We start from the raw sequence: 21,687 nt of genomic DNA, 5'->3' as shown, positions 1-21,687 counted from the left end.
GCCCACATGCAGGGATAAATTACAAAGTGAATATGTGGAAAACCTCCAAAAATGATTGCTGTTTGGAGATCGTGTCGTCCATTGAAAAAAAAATGGTTTTGTTTGGGAGATGATGCATTACGCATTGCTGTGATTTATATACCAACTCTGTCACCTCAAATGTGAATTTGTACTGTCATAAAACAGATCCTTGGCTTTACAATCATATTTTTTTATGAGTAATATATTGCATCTGTCATGATCACTATGACCAACAATGGCACTGGGGTTTCGTTGTGCCTGTAAAGTCACTGTATGTGTGAACAAAAGACTGCATGAGTAATGAAATGTGACATAACTGAGTAGTATTTTATGTCCTGGCTGTTGCAGTGCATCATGGGATACGTAATACGGTGTCAGTAGCAGGCAGCATGGGTAATGATGTAATCTGCTTTCTCTACAAAAAAAAGACAAAAGATGCTGTGCAGTTTTGTTAAGCTGAAATTCAAAGTCTTCCATTTTGTTCTTCAGAATCGTGGCATTCGGTTTGGCATGAGACCTCAGCGTTGCCACTGTTTCCATGACACCCTGTAATGATCCACGCTTGACCATTGTCAGTGATTCACTCTCTTCTCCTACACGTTCACCTCCTCCCAGACTGGTCTGGCCTGTCGGGTCTGCCTGCGGCTGTCGCGTCTCTCTGCAACTTGTATTACTTTCATAAACCATGATGACACTGCGGTGCTTTTTAGGTGATCGGCCATAAATGTTTGATGAGAGGGAATATTTGACTGTTTTGACTTAAGACGTACACATACCCACGCTGACACGCATCTTTGTCTGGGTGGAGACTAAAGATGGGACACATATGCAGACAGACGTCTTTAGCGGATACAGCACAACGGTTTCGGTTTTGTCTTATACGCCATAGGCAGTGTGTCAAGTCATTTCAAGTGAAATATTAAAAAGTAAACTTTTTTGCAGTCAAACTTTTGAAAACACGTCTGTTTCATCCCTAAGCTCACCGGTTACAGCAGATGGTTTTAAATGCAAGAGCGTCTTATGTAAGAGGCAGTTCTGACAAGACGTGTTTTTGCGTCTATCTACTGTATTATTTAAATGTAGATTTGCAATAATATACGCTATTAAGGCGTCTTTTAGCTTTGCAGGATGTTTTTGAAAAGCTGCACATTTTAAAGATGCTATTGGAAGGGGAAATAAAATTGTTATTTATTCCCCATCATGAAGTTCAAAACCCTCTAAATGACTTGTTCGTCTGTGGAACAAAGAAGAAGATATGACGAGTTTGGTTCCAAAACGCCATAAACACCATAGCAAAGTCCAAATCAGTATTGTATCACTTCGGTGTTGAAAAGTCACTTTTTAATTTTACGCAAAATGCGCCTCCGTGTTATTCCGTCGTGTTTCCTCATTCTTTCCGAACAACAAGCCATCGAAAACAAATAATTTACATGAGGAGATTAAGAAGATAAGGCACTCATTTATAGCGTTAAAAAAATGACCCATTGAATTCATTTTTGGAGCGATGACTGATTGAATGTATTTTAAGTCCAGTGCTTGTATGTAAGATTAGTATTGTATTGAGTTCAAAGTCATATGTGGATCAACTCACTTTATGTCAACAGTTTGAATATGAAAAATAACTGTTATATTGATTCAATGGATTTATTGCATTTTAACAAAACAATGTCATGGATTTTTTGCATTTGGGAGAGAAAATGATCAGATTTTGTAAAGAATCTTTTAAAATAAAAATCTGGATATGAATTTTGCATGTTACTAGAACCTAAAAATGCTATGTGAAACTTTGAAGCAGAAAATAGTGGTTTTCATCTTTCCACTTTCTTTGTAAAGTAAACACATTTTTACTCAAATTATCAAAACGGATTTAGAGCGCTTTCAAACCAAACTCTTCATATTTTGTCTCAGTGATCTGTGTTCATACAATGAAAGTCAATGAGGTCCAGGGTTGTTCGGTTAGCAACGTTCTTTGAAATTTCTCCTTTTGTGTTCTGCAGATGAAAGTCATACAATTTGGGGATGATATGAAAATGAAAGAATTAATTTTGTTAAAATTGGTTTAATTTTGAAACATTCAATTGTCTGGTGAAACCAAATGTGATCCTCTTATACTGCACATTTGCAAGGTATGTAGTTTTGCATTCTTCTAGTAGTGACATGCAAGACTGCGGGCAGAGATTTTCCTGAGAAAACGTCCCTGACTGACAGGTATGTATTGTTCGTGTGTGTCCTCATGGGAGGTGCATGCACACGCTTGCCATGCGAACTTCTCCACACAGGCCGTGACCGCATCCCGGCCCCAGTGCTGTCTGTCAATCAGGTATCTGTACACAGACCAGGAGGAATGCGGATGTCAGAAGTCCTTTTTTCATAAAGCTTAATGTACCTGCACACCAGGAGCTCCTGTCAGACATATCAGCCCTGACTCAAGTCTTGTGAAAAACTTTTGTGTGTGTCTTTGTTGTTGAAACTTGCTCTACACATCAGATCTTTTGTGCAATCTGATGTGTTTTCATGTAAACAATAATATGCTTACTAACGTAAGTTCAGTACACCTGGTTCCCTTTGATTTCATACGAAACGAAAACAGGCTTTCTGACAGGATGCACAGCGAGGGGGGGCTCAAAAGACGGATCAAGGAAGGAACTTGAGTTAAAGTTGGAATGAAGGTTTGGGTGTGTCTGTGTTTTTTGTTTGAGGAGCTTGTATCTGTGGAAACGTACATACAGTACAGCAGAACTTTGTGAAAATGTACATGTGCAATAAGAAAGCTATTAAAGGTAGAGTCCACACCAAAATGTTGCAATTATTCACCCCCATGCCAAGTTTGATTTCTTTGTTATGCAGAAAACAAAATAAGGTATTTTGAAAAGAGTGCGTTTAACCGAACAACAGAGCAAATAAACAAAAAAACTGCACTTATTTTCATTAAGTTTTGTCACTTTTCTGTTACATAATGAAATCAGCTATACTGAAAATGAAAAGAAAGAATAAATTGGCTGTCCTCAACTGAAAAGAAGACTTCTGGAGCAATATAAGAGCCCTTAGTGAGGAACAGACCCACATTTTATTGTTATTCACTGTAAATAATCCCGTTGTGTATAAACACGGTAGTTTGGTTAAGCATGCATAAGAGGTGTGAAGGCTATATTTATCTACAGTATGTATGTATGTAGCCTCTTTGTATCAGGTGTGTGTGTGTGTGTTGTGTCAGGTCGTAGCACTGCATCTGTTAATTGATCCAAGTGCTAAGAAGAGTCAAAATACCTCATTAGTTTGTGAGGCTGGAGGCTGGTGAGCTCAGCTGATTATGTTTAATCGCTTTACTGTCGGAGGCATGCTGTGTAGATGCAGACTTATGAGGCAGACCCCCCCTTTTCCCTTTTTTCCCAAAGTCTGACATGAGATTTTTTGTGCTTGAAGGAACACGTATAGAAAGGAATGCCGTGATGTCATCATCGTGCACTATATGCTGTACTTAAAGTCCCTGTGAACCGGTAGTTGCGACTGCTTTTTACTTCCGTATCGATGCATTTCAGAGCAAAATCGTCTTTCTCTGCCATTTGATTGATGTATGAAAAACAGACATTGCATTTTGAAATGGAACTGGCAGCAGACTGACAGTTGAAGGGGAGGAGTTAACGGATACTCCGCCCAAGCCGTCTTACATATGTCATTTAAGATGGATAGTCATTACAGGACAGAATTGTTTTTGCAGATTTTAACTGAAGTTCATGAGGGACATACAAGACCCACATTGATAAACTATTTACAATAATCTGCAATCTGTCATGAAAAAATAAACTTTGTCATTTTTAATTTCACTGGGACTTTAAGCGGTATGGTTCGAGAAGCATTAACATAATGTTGCTATGCAACAAAAATGACAGTCGGTTGTGTAGTGATATTAATAGCATCTCTGTGAGTAGGTCTTAGCTATGCTATTGACCAATCAGCATCAAGGACCAGGACTGTTTTGTTGTTGAACTGTTTTAATTAACGGTGTTGAGATTTGTGTTGATGTGTTTGTAACATGATTAACTGCAATCAAGCTGCTGAATTTATTTTGATTATTAGAAAATGACTGAGTGCAAATAATTGGATCAAATTTTATAGCATTATGCCCCAAAAAGCACAACTAGAGCTAACATGTGCTCAAGTATTTATTCAGGTGATTTTTTAATTTAGAGCATAACTAAATTTACATACACTTGTAAAATGTATTATATTATTTATATATTTTCATTTTTTTATATAACAAAAGCATGTCCGGAGCAATCACACCATATAAGCAATTTAATGATGTGATGAATTTATAAACATATGCTTTTATTAACAGCATACACAGTGCTTTGAAAAAGTATTTGCCCCTTCCTGATTTTTTGCATATTTGCCAGGCTTAAATGATCCAGATCATCTAGCAAATTGTATTATTGCAGAAAGAAAACCAAAGTAAATTCTAGATGCAGTTTTTCAATGATGCTTTTATTTATTAATGGAAAAACAATTCAAACCCTTGGCGGCAACAACTGCCATCAAGCGTTTGGAAGCTCGCAATGAGTCTTTCACATCGCTGTGGAGGAATGTTGGCCCACTCTTCTTTGCAGAATTATTTTAATTCACCCACATTGAAGGTTCTTCGAGCATGAACAGCCTTTTTAAGCTCATGCCACAGCATTTCAATTGGATTTAAGTCCGAACTTTGACTAGGCCACTCCAAAACCTTTTTTTATTTTATTTTTTGTCATTCAGAGGTGGAATTGCTGGTGTGTTTTGGATCATTTCCTGCCGATAACCCAAGTGTGTTTAAGCTTGAGGTCACAACCCATTTTCTTTAGGATTTTCTGGTAGAATTCATAGTTCCATCAATAATGGCCAGTCATACAGGTCCTGAAGTTGCAAAGCAGCCCTAGACCGTCACGCGACCTCCACCATGTTTGACTGTTGGTATGATGCGCTTTTTATGAAATGGCGAGAGTCCCAAAGCCTTAGAAATGACATTTCTAGGCTGATACATTTCAATTACTTTGTTTCTCATCTGCTCTTGAATTTCTTTAGATGCCGGCATGATGTGATGATATTTGAGATCTTTTAGACTACTTCAGTTTGTCAGACAGGTTCTACTTCAGTGATTTCTTGATTCAACAGCTCTGGCAGTATTTAGTCTTGAGTGTGTCTACTGAAATTTATTTCAGTTATTTAATTCATCACCGTTAATTCATGATTTACCAAGGGGGGTAATTACTTTTTCACATATTGTCAGAAATGTTCGGATAGTTTTTTCCCTTAATAAATACAACCATCATTTTAAAGCTGCATTTTGCATTTACTTTGGTTTTCTCTGAGTAATATAAAAATTTGTTTGATGATCTGAATCATTTAGACATGACAAATATGCAAAAAAGAACAAAAAATCTAGAGGGTCAAATACTTTTTCACAGCACTGTAGGTTGTCTGTAAGTATGTGATTTATAAATGCTTTTCTGGTGTCAGATATGTGTTCTGGTCAAGCGGAGACTATTTTCTATGTTAAATATGCAAAGGCTGGAAAATGAACTACATGCCTATAAAAAAAGAAGTATGGCTTAAATGAGGGTGTCATCTTCAAGATCACTTCACTTTAACCTTATACATGTAGTTTATCGTTTTACTCGTCTGATTTTCTACTTGAGTGTCATTTTAGATGGAAACAGGTTAAAATGACGTTTATTTTGTCAGTTAATTTTAAATGTAATCAAACTGACTGGAGCTACCGTGCATTAAAGGCTTTAAATGCACAACTTCCAGCCAATCAGAATACAGTATCCAAGCAGACCATGGTATAATCGTTTTTTTAACACACGTTTAAGAAACAAATAAACATGGTCTTGTTTCTATTTGCAAAGCAACTTAATGGCAATATATACACTGCTTTATATTTGATGTCTTTGTTACTTCTTCTTTTTCAATCTTGATAAGCATTTTGAAAAAACGTCCTATTTGTGTTTGATGAAATAGTTAATCATTTTCGGCAATTATGATAATTCACAAATACCTTCTTGAATCTCTCTCCAGCTAATCAACAAGCCTCTTTTCTGAGCGCTTATATTGTTCAGCTCAAACTCTCCAATGAGTCTGCGTGTGCCGATACACTAGTCTGACTGTTCAACTCTTTCCGCTTTGCACCGCTCAAGACATCGTGAACCAGCTAACTTTAGACCGGCGCGGGTCAGGGCGGCTCTCTGTTGTCTTCCATTGCTGTGTGTTCTGTTCACGGTGTCTCTCTTGTGCTTTGCTCACTGTCTGTTCCTTTCTTCACAATGCATTGCATATTCAGAAGCAGCAGCATGTAGGTATATGAAAACCACACGACTTTTATCAGCTGCATGGCCTTTTTTACTTTATTTCTGTTTCTGGTTTCTTCACTCTTTTGCGAGTTTCGCAACATTTTGACAGCCATCGAACACTCCAGCATTGTCAGACTACAAACAGCATACATTTCAAAGGTTTCTGCTACTTATATAGTATATATGTTTAATAAATAGAAAATAAAAGTTTATTCAGATTTTTTATATAATTAATTGGGTGTCTTGGAGTGCTTTTGGCACCATTTTATAAAGTCAGTAATCCAATGGAGGTTCTGTTTTCCATAACTTTTGTGTTAGAGCAAGACTTTTTTGGTTTTGTTTAATGCAATTGGCTGATGAAAAGCAGTTATTAAGAAATGACAATTTGCTGATTTTTAGCTGGTTTAAGACTCGTTTTTTTGTTTTCCAGACCGGTCAAGCAGGTCTGCAGCTGGTTTGACCTGTTTGTCCAGTTGGTCACCTGTCTAAAACCATCAAACTGGACCAGCTTGACTATCTTAAAAACAGCAAAACATTATAAACAAATTTACATTATTTCAGCAGGGACGTGCTGCACGATTCTTTTCTTGTTTGGATTAGATTCATTGGATTCATTTTTGTTTTTAATTTCTATGTTGTCTGTGTTTAATGTCTTGGAGTGTGTCATCGTCCCTCTGTTTGCTTGTCTCCTGTGGTGTGTGTCTAGTGTGATGGCATGGTCGCAGTGCACGCTGGGATTTCTATATCGCCTCTCGCTCTCCTTTCCTTCCCTTATTCCTTTCTTCCTTTCTGGTTTCTCTTGTTTTCGTCATTCCTCAGAATCTGTCTCTCTTTAACCTCACCACATTGGTTCACACTTGAAGCACATGATAATGATGTCATTTCCTGTTGTCCTCTCGTTGACTGATGTCTGTCCCTCTTCTCTGCAGGGGACGTGCTCTTTCAGATGGCAGAGGTCCACCGGCAAATTCAAGTGCAGTTAGAGGAAATGGTGTGTACACTCTTCCCTGTAGTGCATTATACCTCTTTGTTAAATAGTGTGACGGCTCATCATGCTTCATTTTGAGCCCTTGGCAGTGTATGGTTTACACAAATCTTTGCTTTTAAGTTTTTAAAAAGACAAAATATTGAAACTTTCTTTTGCAGCTGAAATGCTTCCACAATGAGTTGCTGTCAGAACTGGAGAAGAAGGTGGATTTGGACGCCAGATACTTGACTGTATGTACACACCACATCTAATGTCAGTCACATACTATGCAAAACAGTATATACTGCATGCTTTTATCCAAAGTAAACTCAGTACAGACTTTTTCTAGAAATCAAACCTAAGATGGTTGGGTTAGAGGAACAAAATGTCCCTGCATCCATTTGTCAGTAGTTGCACAAAATGTCTCACGTCTTACTGTTTTCCCATCATTCCTGTTTCAACAAACATTCAAAAAAGAAACTACAAAATCTGTGAGAGATGAAAGTGTATGTGGAAGAGTGCAGAGCGAGATATCTTTAGATTGTGAGTGGGTTGAGGAGGAGCTGTGTGGAGCAGTTCATTGGGGGGGTTTGGGCGTCTGGGATTGGGCGTCGCTTGTCATCACATTGTATTCAGACAAAATTAAAGGCTCGCTGTCTTGCCATATTCAGCACTGGGGAGAATAGTCTGCGGTTGTTCCTCTTAGAAACCAAACACTTTTTTTCTCTCAGTCCACACACTGAGCAACACATCCAGGCTCTGCTCGAGAGACCATTATCAGGTCTTCATTTAAGATCTTGGTTTAGTTTAGCTGTCCAGATTTTTGGGCACACAATAAATCAAGTTGCTGTACACTAGCTGCAGGAAACTATTCCTAAGCATTTCTATTCATCTCAAAGGCAGTTACTAGTTTTAGGGCCAAACATTCACAACCTGTATATCTTAAATCTTATCATTTATTTGCTCCTATTTTTAGTTTATACTTTATTTTATTTCCCTATACTTCATTTTATTTCCCTATACTTCATGATTTATTTTTATTTTACCGTTTAATTTTGTATACTTCCCTTCTCAGTTTCCAAACTAATTTTTTGAGTTTTTATTACCATTTTTATTTACCATTTATGGTATTAAATAAAATATTTACCATTTCATAACCATTTATATATATTTTTTATTACCAATTATTTTATTACCATTTTTTGTATCTTTTTGATTTCTGTTTATTTTATTTTTCCCCTTTCCTTAACATTTTGATTCATTTATATTTAACTTTTCATTTATTTGTTTTTTATGTTTTGTTTAATAAGTCATTTTATTTCCATATACTTCCTTTTTTGTTGTTTTTTTACAGAATTTATTATCTAATTTTTTACTTTTTATTTTATTTCTTTAATTTTCCCCCTTACCTTCCTCATTATTATGATTATAATTTTTTTGTTGTTGATTTATTTCCTTTCTGTTGATTTTTTTTCCCTTTCAAGCCAGTAAACTGAGATGTATAGGTCACTTCATATTACTTAATACTGCTTATTTTATTCACACTGTGAATCCAAAAAAGTTGGTCAATGGTTAAACATCTACTGTATTATAGAACACAAATCACATTCATCATAATGCATGCAGAAAAATTCACAATGTGCTGTTAAGTGTTTATCAGAGGAGTGTAGTGTAGTTGCGGTATCTACCAGCGGGGCCTTACGCCAAATCTCAATGCCAAATCTCAACTCAACCCTCCCCCAAATGGTTAAAGTGAGTTCATGAATTCCAGAAGAATAGCATAATTCATACCATCTCAGATATTGTTTTTATTTATTCATTCCTGCAGTGCATCGTGAATCATTCATGTTTTGAGAGGGGGATCATAGCTGGAAATGCCGAATCTGCCGGTCTCTCTGCAAAGACGAAGCAATTGCACCATCATTCACATGCAACACCGTCTTTGTAGACACATTCCTGCTGTGCAAGGCTCTGGTTGAGCCAAACTATTTATAGACTTGGATTCTAGAGATCGTTCTCTCAGCGTACCTTGTGTAGGATGTGAGAAGATTCGTATATCTAGAAGCGTTCCCAGCCAAGTGTCTCAGCCTCCAGAATTTGACCGTGAGCCATGTTGTGCAGTTGGAAATGGAGACCTTCACTTAGTTTTACAAACATTAAAACATGAAACACAATCCTTCAGATCTGTTCCAAACCCTAGTAAGCTGCCTAGCGAGTGTCTTGTTTTATTTGGAGTCTGTATTTGTTTGTTGTGTATTAATTTGAGCATTTTAGTCGTGTCGTGTATGCACTCAAGAAGCATAAACAAAGCTGAATTTAATAAAAACATGAGATTTTAATATTTAATGTAGTCAAAACCCTATTTCTGCTTTACAAAGCAGCTTCTTACGGTATGTAGACTGCAAGGCAGCTCACTTGGTTTTGTAAAAAGAGATTTTGTGACTCCATTCAGCCTTGATTTGTGAGCCTTGACTCCCGTGTCTTTGTCAATGCAGTGACTGCGTTCTGTTTTTGTGCACGTACCAACATTCTTGTGTTTTTCCTCCTAAAGGCGGCTCTTAAGAAGTACCAGATTGAACACAAAAGCAAAGGAGAGAGTCTGGAGAAGTGCCAGGGGGAGCTGAAGAAACTGCGGAGGAAGAGCCAGGGCAGCAAAAACCCCTCCAAGTACGGAGAGAAGGAGTTGCAGGTGAGCCCCCGTGCTGCCGAGCTGATCCAACGTGTCGCTGAAGGCATGGAGGTGGTTGGAGAGGCTCGGGTTCAGTGAGACCACCTACATCATGTTAATGCCGAGATGATTTTAACAGCGTCTGGATGCGAGTAGTACAGCGAGGCTTTTGTGACAGAGAGAACGCAATGGGTGGGAGAAAAGATGTAGGCGTGTATACAAACAGCACTGCCGCATATCGGCTGTGGTGCACATGTAGGCATCTACGTTTTCTGAGCTCTGTGTAAGATTCAGCGGGATGGGCATTAACCTGAAGTCTTAATTGAGGTGTGTGAATGCTGGCCTGCTGAGAGGAGTCTTACACTGTGACAGCGGGACTGCGGAGACCCGACACAAATCAATAAGCGAAGAATGACTGAGCGTGAGCTCTCCGGCTCGAGCCTCTCTGGATGCTTGCGTGGTCCACCTGGTGTGAAAGAATGACCCGGTTGACCCCATTATAGAGCCATGATACCAGTAATAGTCTCATAGTTGTACTGTACTGTATCTCAACACGTGTCAGTATAGTAAATGTGTACAGTATATATGTGTGAATTTCATGGAGATCATTGAAGCTGCAGTCTTTTGCCTAGTCTTTTTATTTTTAACCAAAAAAGTTACAGATTGACACTTTAATTAATTTGGATAATATTAAAAAACAAATAATTTTTTCAGTTTTAAGGTCAGTTTTACTAGATTAGTTTTTTTATGAAAATACAAGGTTAATTTCAGTATTGTTCTATAGTTTTTACTTGTTAAGGGGGTCATATGGTGGAAAACGTGTTTTTGTGTGTCTTTGGTGTGTTATACTTGCCCATTTATGTATTAGACACGTAAAATAGCACAAATGAAAGTGTCGGAAAAAAAGATTTATTCTAACTAAAAGCGAATGCTCACCCAGATCTACCTGAAATGCCTTGTGTAAACACCCCCCCCCCCCAAAAAAAAAATCTACATCAGTTCACTGTTTTACAAGAAATGTAAAAAACACTACTTTTTAAGTAAGGAAATAACGGAAATATACAGAAAATATATTGTCTTTATAATACTATATTTACTATTAATCTAACTTGGTTTAAATGTTTCATTACACATCAACATTTAGTGATGGATATCTTTTAGAAAGAAGTTCATGTTATTTGAGAGTCCTTGGCATCATAAAGTTTATAAAACCCCCGTTTTAAACAATTAAATACAGTGTCATCAAACTTAACAAGCATTCTTTAATATTTTTTTCTAGTAAGATATTTACAAAACCCACTGACAAACATGACTGACTAATAATGATTTATTAAAAAAATAAAACCCCCGAAATATGGAGATATGAGGTTTTAGAAGAACAGTAGCGATACAGGTATTTGTCAGAATGACTGCTGTGGAACAGTATGAAACGCGGTCCTGCCGGAGGTTGACAAATATGTCCGTCTGCTGCCAGATACCCTTCAGACAGTCAGATCTGGCTGCGTGCTGATTCACTCTCTGCCACAGAGTTTTGTGATTTTTGTCAAAGAAAACACATTCCAGAAAGGTTTATGAGTTTTGTAATACACAATGCAAGCTGTTATAAAACACCAACAACAGGAATGATATAACACCATATTTGATAAGATCAACTACTTGATTTATTCATGCAAATAATTAAGAAATATTTCTGCAGTGTCACATGACTGATGTTTTATAGTATATCAGCGTAGCTGTGGTTTGCCAATAAACTGACCAATTGCAAACGGGGTGTGTTCAGTTTGTATAGTGAAACTCAATAGAACGTGCCATTTCTTCCAAAGCGCCAGCGAGCCATTTTGGGTTGAAATTCGTTTTGAATTCAACCTGAATGATGACAATACATGATGACAAAAGCCTTGGATCGCTAGAAACCATGTCTGTTATAAAGCCCCAAAATGGTGGCCACTCTGTTTCCCAAAAAGCATGGAGTTTCGCCGTGGTATTACCTGGTGTTCTATACTCTTTGAAGATAGTAGCGGGCAAAACTGCAGGGTTGCCTAGCAACTTTGTACATTGTTAAAGAGTTCAGCTGATAAGATGTCAGAGGTTTAAGTCTGTTGACTTTAAATGTGGCTCTTTTGGTCTAAAAAGGGTTGAAAACGTTTGTAAACTGTTATTTTGATGTGTATTTAGATGCAGTCTGTATGATGTATTTTGAGTTGGGGAGGTGCGAGACCAGTTTTTAAAAGATTAATTCCTGAATGCCTGCTGTAGACTACCAGACCACTTTTTTTGCCTCTGATTCTAGTTAATGTAAATAGTGCCTTGGGCGTCAGCAGGAAAAGTCAACTGATTAAGTCAAGAACCACAGGGGCTGATAAAGCAGAGTCTGAGTGTACACACACACTTTGTCCAGATTACTGTATATCAGACGGCTTAATGCATTTTTCCTCAGGAAAATACAGAATCAAGTAAAACTTAAACGTCTTTCAAATCACTGAACATTTTACCTGAGAAGTTTCTTTGAAGGATGTAAGGCATCACTAAATTGTATTAAAGATATTTTCATGGAAATCAAGTTTTAACGGTCAGAAGCAAATGTGTAGATAAAGATATCTTGGCTTTTTCCTCTCATAAGATTTATTCTTAAATAAAGTAAACCCATAACAGAATTTAGCAAGGGTTATGCTTAACATTCTTCAGATTAAGTTCTCAGGTAAAATATTTGATCGGGAAAAAAAATGCTAAACTCTGTGTAAAATCTGGAAAACCGATCTCATGACGAATCGAGTCTCTTCTCAAAATCGGTTTTCTTTAGGACCCCGTGCTATTCTGTTGCCTAAAAGAACATGTAACGGGTACTCTTAAGCGCCATTCTTCCTAAATTGCATTACAATTTATGTCGCTAGTACTTTGTTAAATTGACCGCTATTGTCTTTTTCACTATACGCTTCATATAATAGTATATAAATGAGGCTATATGTATGGAAATCGAACAAATCTCGTTCTTACTGTTATTTACTATAACAAAACCATGGTAATTTTAAAGACTAACTATTAGGATGTCTGTAAAATTACAGTTTCATGCAGTGTGGAATGTTGCTGTGTGTGAATGTAAGCAGTCATGTAAAGCTGAAAGTGAACGAATAACAAAGTTATTTGCTTGGGGAAAAAGGAGTTGATTCTGAATCACACGAATGAGTCGTTTGTCGTTCTAATTTCTCTTCCCTGTCAGATTTGCATCACTCTGTGTACCAATCACAGCATCTGACCAATCAGATCAAAGTAGGTTGACAGAAAAGAGGGGATTAGACGAATGAATCGCCAAACGAATCATTTGAGAGTTGGTCAAGCAGTAAGGTAATAAGAACTGCCTATTATTAGAAAATGAAAGCGTTTTCACACCGTTTATGTACGTAAACTTGTTGTTGAACACTCCTTATATAAAAGTTGGACCTTAAAAATCACAATATATTTACTCTTTAAAATCTCAAAAGTGATGCTTTTTGTTTGTTAAGCAGATGTTGACCCAGAAATGCTGGCGTGTAAGCGTAGAAGCTCATTTGTTTTTTGTCATTTTAATGCTTTTATTTGACCATGCGTATTTAGCGCGCTAGAAGCTAACGCAGCTTCGGTTAGCCATACAACAACATTTCGAGATAACTTTGTTATCGGCCATTACAACTACCTACTAGATTAAGTCCTAAGGCTGAGTCTGAATTTTTCATGACAGAGGCACAGATTAAATGCAGTGTTTTTAAAGCTGAACATTAAATCATGCCTCTGACTAGCCATGTTTGTTTTTTTACTTCTTCACTAATTGACTTTCTCTCTCGCTGTCGCTCCTCTCGTACATTCAGTCCTGCGGTTGAATTTTTCCTTCATCCTGTTTCTGCTGAAATAAGTCGCTGAAGTCTCTCTGAAGATGTTAATTAACAAATGATTTACTTCAGTTGAGTGGTCCGGGGATATGAGACCATCACGCTAGCTGTGATATCGCACATTAACACACATGTCATTGTTCTGAATGGTGTGGCTTGGTTCTGGAAAGCAATTAGAGTAGAGGAACACATGCGAAGCCTCGCAGACTCCATCCTGAGAGCACCGGATTGTTCCTGTAGAGGAAGCCGCTCTGCCACAGGATGAAGGACTGCTGATGTCACAGAAATGTGTGTACAGTAGCTGCGGCTCGGCTACATCTGGCTGACGCAGCGGGAGACCCAGCAGGGAAGCGTTTAAGTTAGAGATGTCTTTGTACGTTACAGCACGCTATTATTCTTTCAGACCTAGTGTAGAGAGAGATTCCACCACCCGTGTACCACACAGCCAGGGGCAAAAATGAAACAAGTTTCTATACTTGCCAATGACCAATCGAGAATCTTTTCTGGTCATTAATTTTTACAGACGTGAATTCCTTGCTTAAAAAAGAAAGTACTATTTTAACTTTCTTAAGAAATCTTTAAATAAAACCAGGGGAGTTTTCCAAAGCATTATTTTATTATACTTCAACTATAGTATCCACATTCACTGTGTGGATAAAGTGCCATTTGCATAGTTTTACAATGATGGGTCAAATGTCGTTGGTAAACTATATGCTTATAGTTAAACTATTACTAAACTAAATAAAATCCTGCGTAATTTTGTCTACTATGGTTTTACTCTAACTAACAAACTGTACTGTAGAGGTTACTGTAGTAAAACCATTGTTTTCCGAAGGACAGTATTAGTCACTTATCATTATTGGGTTGTAGTGGTTGCTATAACCGAGTTACCATGGTAACAATAGCTATAGTATCTACAGTATGTCAGTGGACGCCATGACAAATGGTATCATTTGGTAATGCAAAGGTGCTGAATTATTAAAATCCTCATGCGTGTTCTCGTCTGAATAATATTAGTACATCAAAGGATATCATGGACGAGTATATCGTTGGATTTTTTGTTTTGTATTTGTTTTTGTGGTTACGGTGGTACATTTGATTAAAATTCCTTTTAGATAAGAGGATAAATGGAAATTCATGAAACAGAAACAAAAATGGCCAGTTCTTGTAATCCCGCTGTTGGCGCTCTGTCTGTGGTTTCAGTTTGCTTTACTTCTGTGAGAGAAATGTACATCGTAATGGTTGCGTTGGACTGGTTCGGCAGCTCCCAGAATGCATTGCACTGTTATGTTTACAGAGTTTGGGTGCTCAATAATAAAGTAGCATGTGAGTCATAGCCTCGTGGTTAACACATGATCCTTGTTTGGGTGAGACGCAAGTTTTAATCACGTCTGTTTCAGACCAGATTGGCCAGTTTATGATAAAAATGGTTTGAAAAGAAGCTACGACAGTTTGCTTAGTAAAGCGTCACAGGTTATTCTGTATTGTTCTGTACTACTAAAAGGCCAAAAATATCATTAAAAGACCACATGACCTGTGTAACATCTTTCATATTGCTGACTGAGTACTTGTGACAGTTTTCATATGTGAACGGAAGGGTCCTGCCTTCTCCATCCATCACCTCATCATCACGCCTGTCCACACATCCATCTGCTGTCATGACCTGTAATGCGTCTGTTTGTCACGCGTGTTCCTTCTCCATGTTCTGATGTTTCCTCATTTCACCTCCTCTTGTGCCGTCTTACCTCTGTGCGTGTCATTCACACTGCAGTATGCAGCTCTATGACTCATAGAGGAGTTATGTCTAAAATGTTTTATTCCGGCGATTGGTTTTTCATCAGGTCTGTAATTCAGTGGAAGTGAGAAGAGATCTGTATGTTCAGTATGCAGTCTATGGGGACGTACATATCTGGGGAATTATGTGCTATAATGAGGAATAATACATCTGACAGGGGCCCTTGACCTTTCTGGTGGTCTATGCATAAATTTGTGAATGAGTAAAATATTTAAGGTAACACCTATCAATAAGGTTGTATTTGTCAACATTAGTAAGTGCATTAACTGACATGAACAAACAAATCTGAAAAATACGCTGTAAAACGTTGCCGTAGATTTGAAATAGGTTTGCCAGTAACTTACTGTAGATTTGATTACTTCTTAATACTACTTTACTATTCGTACTGTTTTTAAACTTTAATTAAAATTTAAACACTTTGACTTTTAAGATTGAAAATGAGCAAGACGAGACTGATCTCATTACTGGCATTGGCACAGTAATGCTGCAAAAACAATTTGGGCTTGTTTCCTAGCAAAACTATTTAAAAATTTTAAATTACGATATATTTACATGGCCAGAAACGTGACCCAATATATCTTAAAAGAAAAGGTAAGTTTATGTTTAATATTTTAGTTATTATAAGTTACTGGCAAACCTGCTTCAAAACTTCCAGCAAAGTTTTTCTATGCCGTTTTCTAGCATTTATTTATCTTTGTTGTTAATTCCCTAATGTTAACATGTTCAACTGTTATTATTATAAAAATGTGTAAGTAATTGCTAAAATTAAAATGAACTAAGTTAATAAATGCTGTAAAAAGTATTGTTTATTAGATAATGTTAGCTGATGCATTAAATAATGTTAACAAATACAACTGTCATTTAATGTCATTTCTAAGAAATTACAACAATTAATGGTCTGTTAAGCATTAAAGAAGGCAATTATGTTTTTGTAATAATGTCACTGAAACATGAATTAATAATAAAATATTGCTAGGAAGATCTATCTTTTTATATAGGGGGGTGCCTTTGAGGTTTATACGAGTAAAAATCCTTTATTTTAGCCAAAGGTTATATTGCCTTTGTTACTCGGACTTAGAAAAGTCTTGTCCGTTTTCCCTCAAGGAATCAGACATTACAGATACTTACTACTTACTTATAGCATATTATTTTATGTATAGTCCAGCTAACCCTATAGCCACCTCAACCTCAAAGGTACAACATATTGGGAACAGCCTCTGTTAAACGCTTCTTATGAGAAAATCTTGAACCCAATGAAAGCAACCTGGCATCAGTGTGAAGCTAGTGCCAACCTGTGGAAGCAACATCAAACTGCATGGTGCATATGTTTGAATGGGGTTCAGTATTTTAAGAGTCGTGAACACCGAGGTTGTGTTTTGCTTTTGGACTCTCCATGTAGTAAATATTCCTCTCAACAAGCTCTTCTTTCAAAGCATGCCGGATAGAGATGTCCAAGATAGATGGAAGCCCATCAAACCTCTCCATAAAACGCTCCTGCTGCTTTCACAAGCCATTAGTTTTACATCCCAAATTTCATCCGAACACACCCAAGCTTTTGCCGCGTGACCGTAGGAGATTTTCTGCTCCATTACATTTCCGACTCCCTCTTAATCTTCTGCGTTTAAGCAGTTTTTTGATGGAGTTCCCATCATTGATTCTTGATGGCGTCTGAAGTGCTCCCGTCATTATAATGCTCTCTCATCGCTTGTCTCATTGAGACCAATATAACTGAAATAGATGATGATACCAGCGGGCGATGGGGAGTCCCCCTCGTCCTGTTGTGGGTAAATTGGAATAGGGCACTAAAACACCTGGATGTTTTGAGATAATGAGTTCTGTAATGGTTCTGACATTTCCGCGAGCTCAGAGATCCCGCCGGGGATGTGAGAGAGAGACAGCAAGGTGATCATGGGCCAATCAGCAGAGAGGGTAAAAAACCTTTTAGTATTCATAAGAAAAATTACCATCTAAAATTCATTCGCATGTGAATAGAGCTTCTACTCGTGTTTCTACTCGTGTTTTAATCTAAGCACCAAATAACTGCTCCTACAATTTTTTTGTGTGTAGACGCAAACATTTTCATGGTGAATACCATATTAATACAATTGTGCATAAAATATGATGTAATGTGGGCCGTGACATATGTCAACGTTGCACAAAGTAAACTTTACTTTGTGGTAAGAAGAACAATTAAAAGAACACTTCACCCAAAAACGTTACATTCTGTCATCATTTACTCACCCCGATGTCTTTTTTCTGATGAAAATTCTGAAAGAATGCTTGTAACCAAACCGTTCTTAGCCCCCATAGTATCATAGTAGGAATGTTTTCTTTATAAATTTCTTTGTTCCGTTGAACACAAAAGAGGATATTTTGAAGAATGTTGGAAAGCAAACAGTTCGGGGGCACTTTTGACTACCATTTTTACTATGGTAGTCAATGGTGGCCAAGAACTGTGTGGTTACTAGCATTTTTCCAAATATCTTTCCCTGTGTTCATCAGAACAAATACATTTATACAGATTTGGAACTCGAGGGTGAGTCAATGATGACTGAATTTTAAGTTTTAGGTGAATCACTTTAAATGGGAAAAGGGTTTTATAGCCTAATACCAAATTTGAACCTTTGAAACCAGAAGGAAATATTGCCAGAAAAATTGACTCATTTTTATGTTGTTAACGTTTTGCTTTGGAAACCTGCTTGCTTTGTTTTTAAGATATATATATACTTTGCCATTTAGTACTTATCTCTTGACCATTGTCAAATCAAATAGGGTGCATTTAGGTTTTGATGCATCAAGTCTATTGCATTCTGTATATTCACCACAAATGCTTCCTGACTGAGTTCTCTTATTTTCTTTCTCCAGTACGTTGAGACCATCAGCAGTAAACAAACCGAGCTGGATTCCTTCATTGCAGAGGGCTACAAAACTGCGCTTTCAGAGGAGCGCAGGAGATACTGTTTCCTAGTGGACCGTCAGTGTGCCGTGGCCAAGAACAGCAGCGCTTACCATGGAAAGGTGAGACCCAAACACCACATTTAGTCACTTTCGATTTAGGGCTCGGCACAGTCCGGGCAAATTGCGCTTTCGTTCTGCGTTTTGGGGTAAAACGAAGCTTGAAAACGTTGAGAGACAGCATAGGGTTTTCGAGTAATCCAACACACCATTGTTTCATGAGGCGGGGTTTACATGACGTATGCAAATAGCCTCTGCAACACGACATTCAAAAGCATTCATCCTGATCAAATGTTATCGTTATTTTTTATGTAGACCTTATCTAACCTCACCTCGGCTAAATAAAATGAGGTGTTATTTCCCACAGACCGGGTGATACAAAACACACCCACCTATTACGTAATGGTCACGGACTAATGGTGGCTCGAGGGTATTAACCGGCCAACACAAACTTTCCCAGAGAGTTCTGTTTGGTTTCCTGCGGCGAACTAGTGAAACGAATTGTCGTTTGGACCAGATTTTGTTCGAAATCAGATCACAGTCGGTCTTTTTATTATTTACGATGATGCTGAACCCTTTACTCTTGTCTTCGGAAGTCGAATCGAAGCCATGACCTCGCCATAGCTTGCGCCAGTTGAGGTTCAGAAACTACTCTTGCTTTCTGTGTGCAGTGAGATAGTAAGCATCACTGCATATGAAGTCTCTCTTATAATACGGCTGAAGACAGCAGCAGTTGCCATGGCAATCCCTAAAGATCAGCCTTCACCACAGTCTCCATTGGGCGCAGTTTGTTTGGGCTTTATTGCAAAGAGGAGATAAGATTTGTTCTCTGCAATTGTCGGCACTCGCATTCAATATGTGCCTGTGAAGCAACGTACAGCGTTCCTGCCGTATCAATTATCCATAATAACAAAGCCATTTCCCCACCTCATTAAAAACCACCTCATTAAATCTCCAGACAGCACGTGGAGCAGATATTACGATCTGCAGGGGTCCCGGTGCACGTGCAACCTGCGTAAACGCATCCTTTTACATCTGCACGCTTGTGTGTGTGTTTGGGAGTTTCTCCGAGCACATTTTACCGGTGAATAATGTGCTCGTATGAAACGGTAACCTTCTCATCATGGGCCAGACGTGCAGTTCTGTCTGCTGGGAACGTTGGATTTGTCGGGAGGGCTGAAAGAAAAACCCTGAGTTTTCAAGAACATCCTGTCCAGTAGCTGATCTGAACGGAGGCGTGTGTGGGAAGAGTTCAGAAAGGCCGCGCTGAAGAGAGAGAGAGAGTGTGTGTGGTAGATCTAGGAGGCGTGAGTGCGTTTTGTGCGTGAGTCACCAGAAGTGGGCGGCGGGATGGAGACGAATGCCCCTCACCCACACTGCAGCGTGCTGTTAGTGGTCCGACAAGTGAGAGACCCATTAGCATTTGCTCACAAACAGTCACTTACAACAAAAGCGAATTATGTAAGATGGATTACACGTTGAAAGGATTGTGCAGCATTGCCGGGCCTGACAATGTCCTAAAACAGTCAGAGCACCTAAGCAACAACATAGTGAGGCATGGCACCCATCCAAAACACTACAGTAGATTTTACCGTAGGAACCGTATATATAGATTCCACATTAAATGGGATAGTTCACTGAAAAATTGAAATTCTGTCAACATATACACACTCTTAGATTGTTCCAAACCTGTCTTTGTTCTGCTGAACAAAAAGAAAGTTATTTGGAAGAATGTCAGTAACAGATCTCGTCCCTCATTGACTACCATAACAGAGAAAATAAATACTATGGGTGTCAATGGGTTATGAGATTTGGTTACTGACATTCTTCCAAATATCTTCCTTTTAGTTCAGCAGAACAAAGACATTTATACAGGTTTGGAACAATCTGAGTGAAGTAAGGAGTGAGTAAATGAGGACAGAATTCTCGTTTTTGGGTGAACTGTACCTTTAACTGCTCCAGATACTGACACGTCCACCATTTTAGTTTCAGATGCTCACCATTTTCTATGTTTTTTATGTACTCTCAAAAACTACAGGTTTTATAATGTTACCAGTATTTAGATTTCGATGTTGTGTTAGTATTTTTTTGTGTTAGTAAAAGAGATGCACTAATACAAAATTTCTCCAGCGATAGCCGATTATTCCGACTGATTCTGAAGAAGAAATTAAATACGCCTTAACTTTCTGGATGTTATTAATTCATTTAATGGCTATTAATATTGAACATCAAACTCTTAACATTTTCTATAAACAGAGCATGAATTCATGTCCTCTTTTGATGGACAGTATATATCGCCCTGATCATTTGCCGTTTTAAAATGTCTGCGATAGTGTGAAAATTTGCTCTTATCGGCCGTTACAGATTATTGGCCGATTTATCTGTGTATCTCTAGATAGCAGTGAGGTTTGACACAACAGTTAACATTTGATTTTATACACATGTGTAACTACGGTCGCAGAGACAACTTGCTTTTGAATGTTCTCAGCGTGGTTGCGTGATCGGCATGACACAACCCCCAATGGCCCACTAAAAATAGCATAATGACCCTTGCCCAGATGCTCGTACTTTGATAGATAAAAACAAATCTTGCCTTAAGATGTGTGATGAACAAAATCCTTCCACTGTAATTCTTCCACATTTAACCTGTCGCAGATGTTTAGTATGTATAGTATCTATGGGAGCAACTATGGTATTTTGGTAAAACTATTGTATGGTTAACATGGTAACTTGTATGAAAGAAGTGTAATGGCCATCTGGCATCTCCTAGTAACCCTAACCCTATTCATTCAGAATTCGCTCTGTTTTTCATTTGATGCTTTGCTGTTGTTTGTAGGGTAAAGATTTGCTAACCCAGAAGATCCCAGTATGGCAGCAAGCCTGTTCAGACCCCAACAAGCTGCCTGAGAGGGCCATGCTGATCACCCAACAGATGACGTCTGGTTCCAGCACTCTCCTCTCCAGCCCTATGCACTCCTCCAAGGGCAACCTGGTCATCTCAGATCCCATCCCTGGAGCACAACCCCTGCCTGTGCCACCTGAACTTGCTGCCTTCATGGGAAGTGGCCTGGGCCACCAGGGGGTTAGTACGG

At 38.2% G+C, this 21,687-nt stretch overlaps 1 protein-coding gene across 8 annotated transcripts in view; it reads left to right on the top strand.

Moving 5' to 3' along the window:
• baiap2a (BAR/IMD domain containing adaptor protein 2a) overlaps positions 1-21,687 on the top strand; it is a 73,722-nt gene that overhangs the window by 40,118 nt on the left and 11,917 nt on the right. For all 8 annotated transcript variants that reach the window (XR_008907155.1, XM_056752737.1, XM_056752739.1 and 5 more), the window contains exons 4-8: positions 7,277-7,338; positions 7,494-7,565; positions 9,866-10,003; positions 18,506-18,658; positions 21,432-21,677. Coding sequence is in view for 7 of the 8 variants with exons in the window: in XM_056752737.1 (XP_056608715.1) it covers positions 7,277-7,338; positions 7,494-7,565; positions 9,866-10,003; positions 18,506-18,658; positions 21,432-21,677 (671 nt within the window). In the remaining variant the exon portion in view is untranslated. The remainder of the gene's footprint in view (positions 1-7,276; positions 7,339-7,493; positions 7,566-9,865; positions 10,004-18,505; positions 18,659-21,431; positions 21,678-21,687) is intronic.

This window comes from Triplophysa dalaica, chromosome 7 (assembly GCF_015846415.1).
Source record: "Triplophysa dalaica isolate WHDGS20190420 chromosome 7, ASM1584641v1, whole genome shotgun sequence".
Lineage (NCBI taxonomy): Eukaryota > Metazoa > Chordata > Actinopteri > Cypriniformes > Nemacheilidae > Triplophysa > Triplophysa dalaica.
The sequence above is the reverse complement of the archived record's forward strand: the minus strand, read 5'-3'. Positions and strand labels throughout refer to the sequence as shown.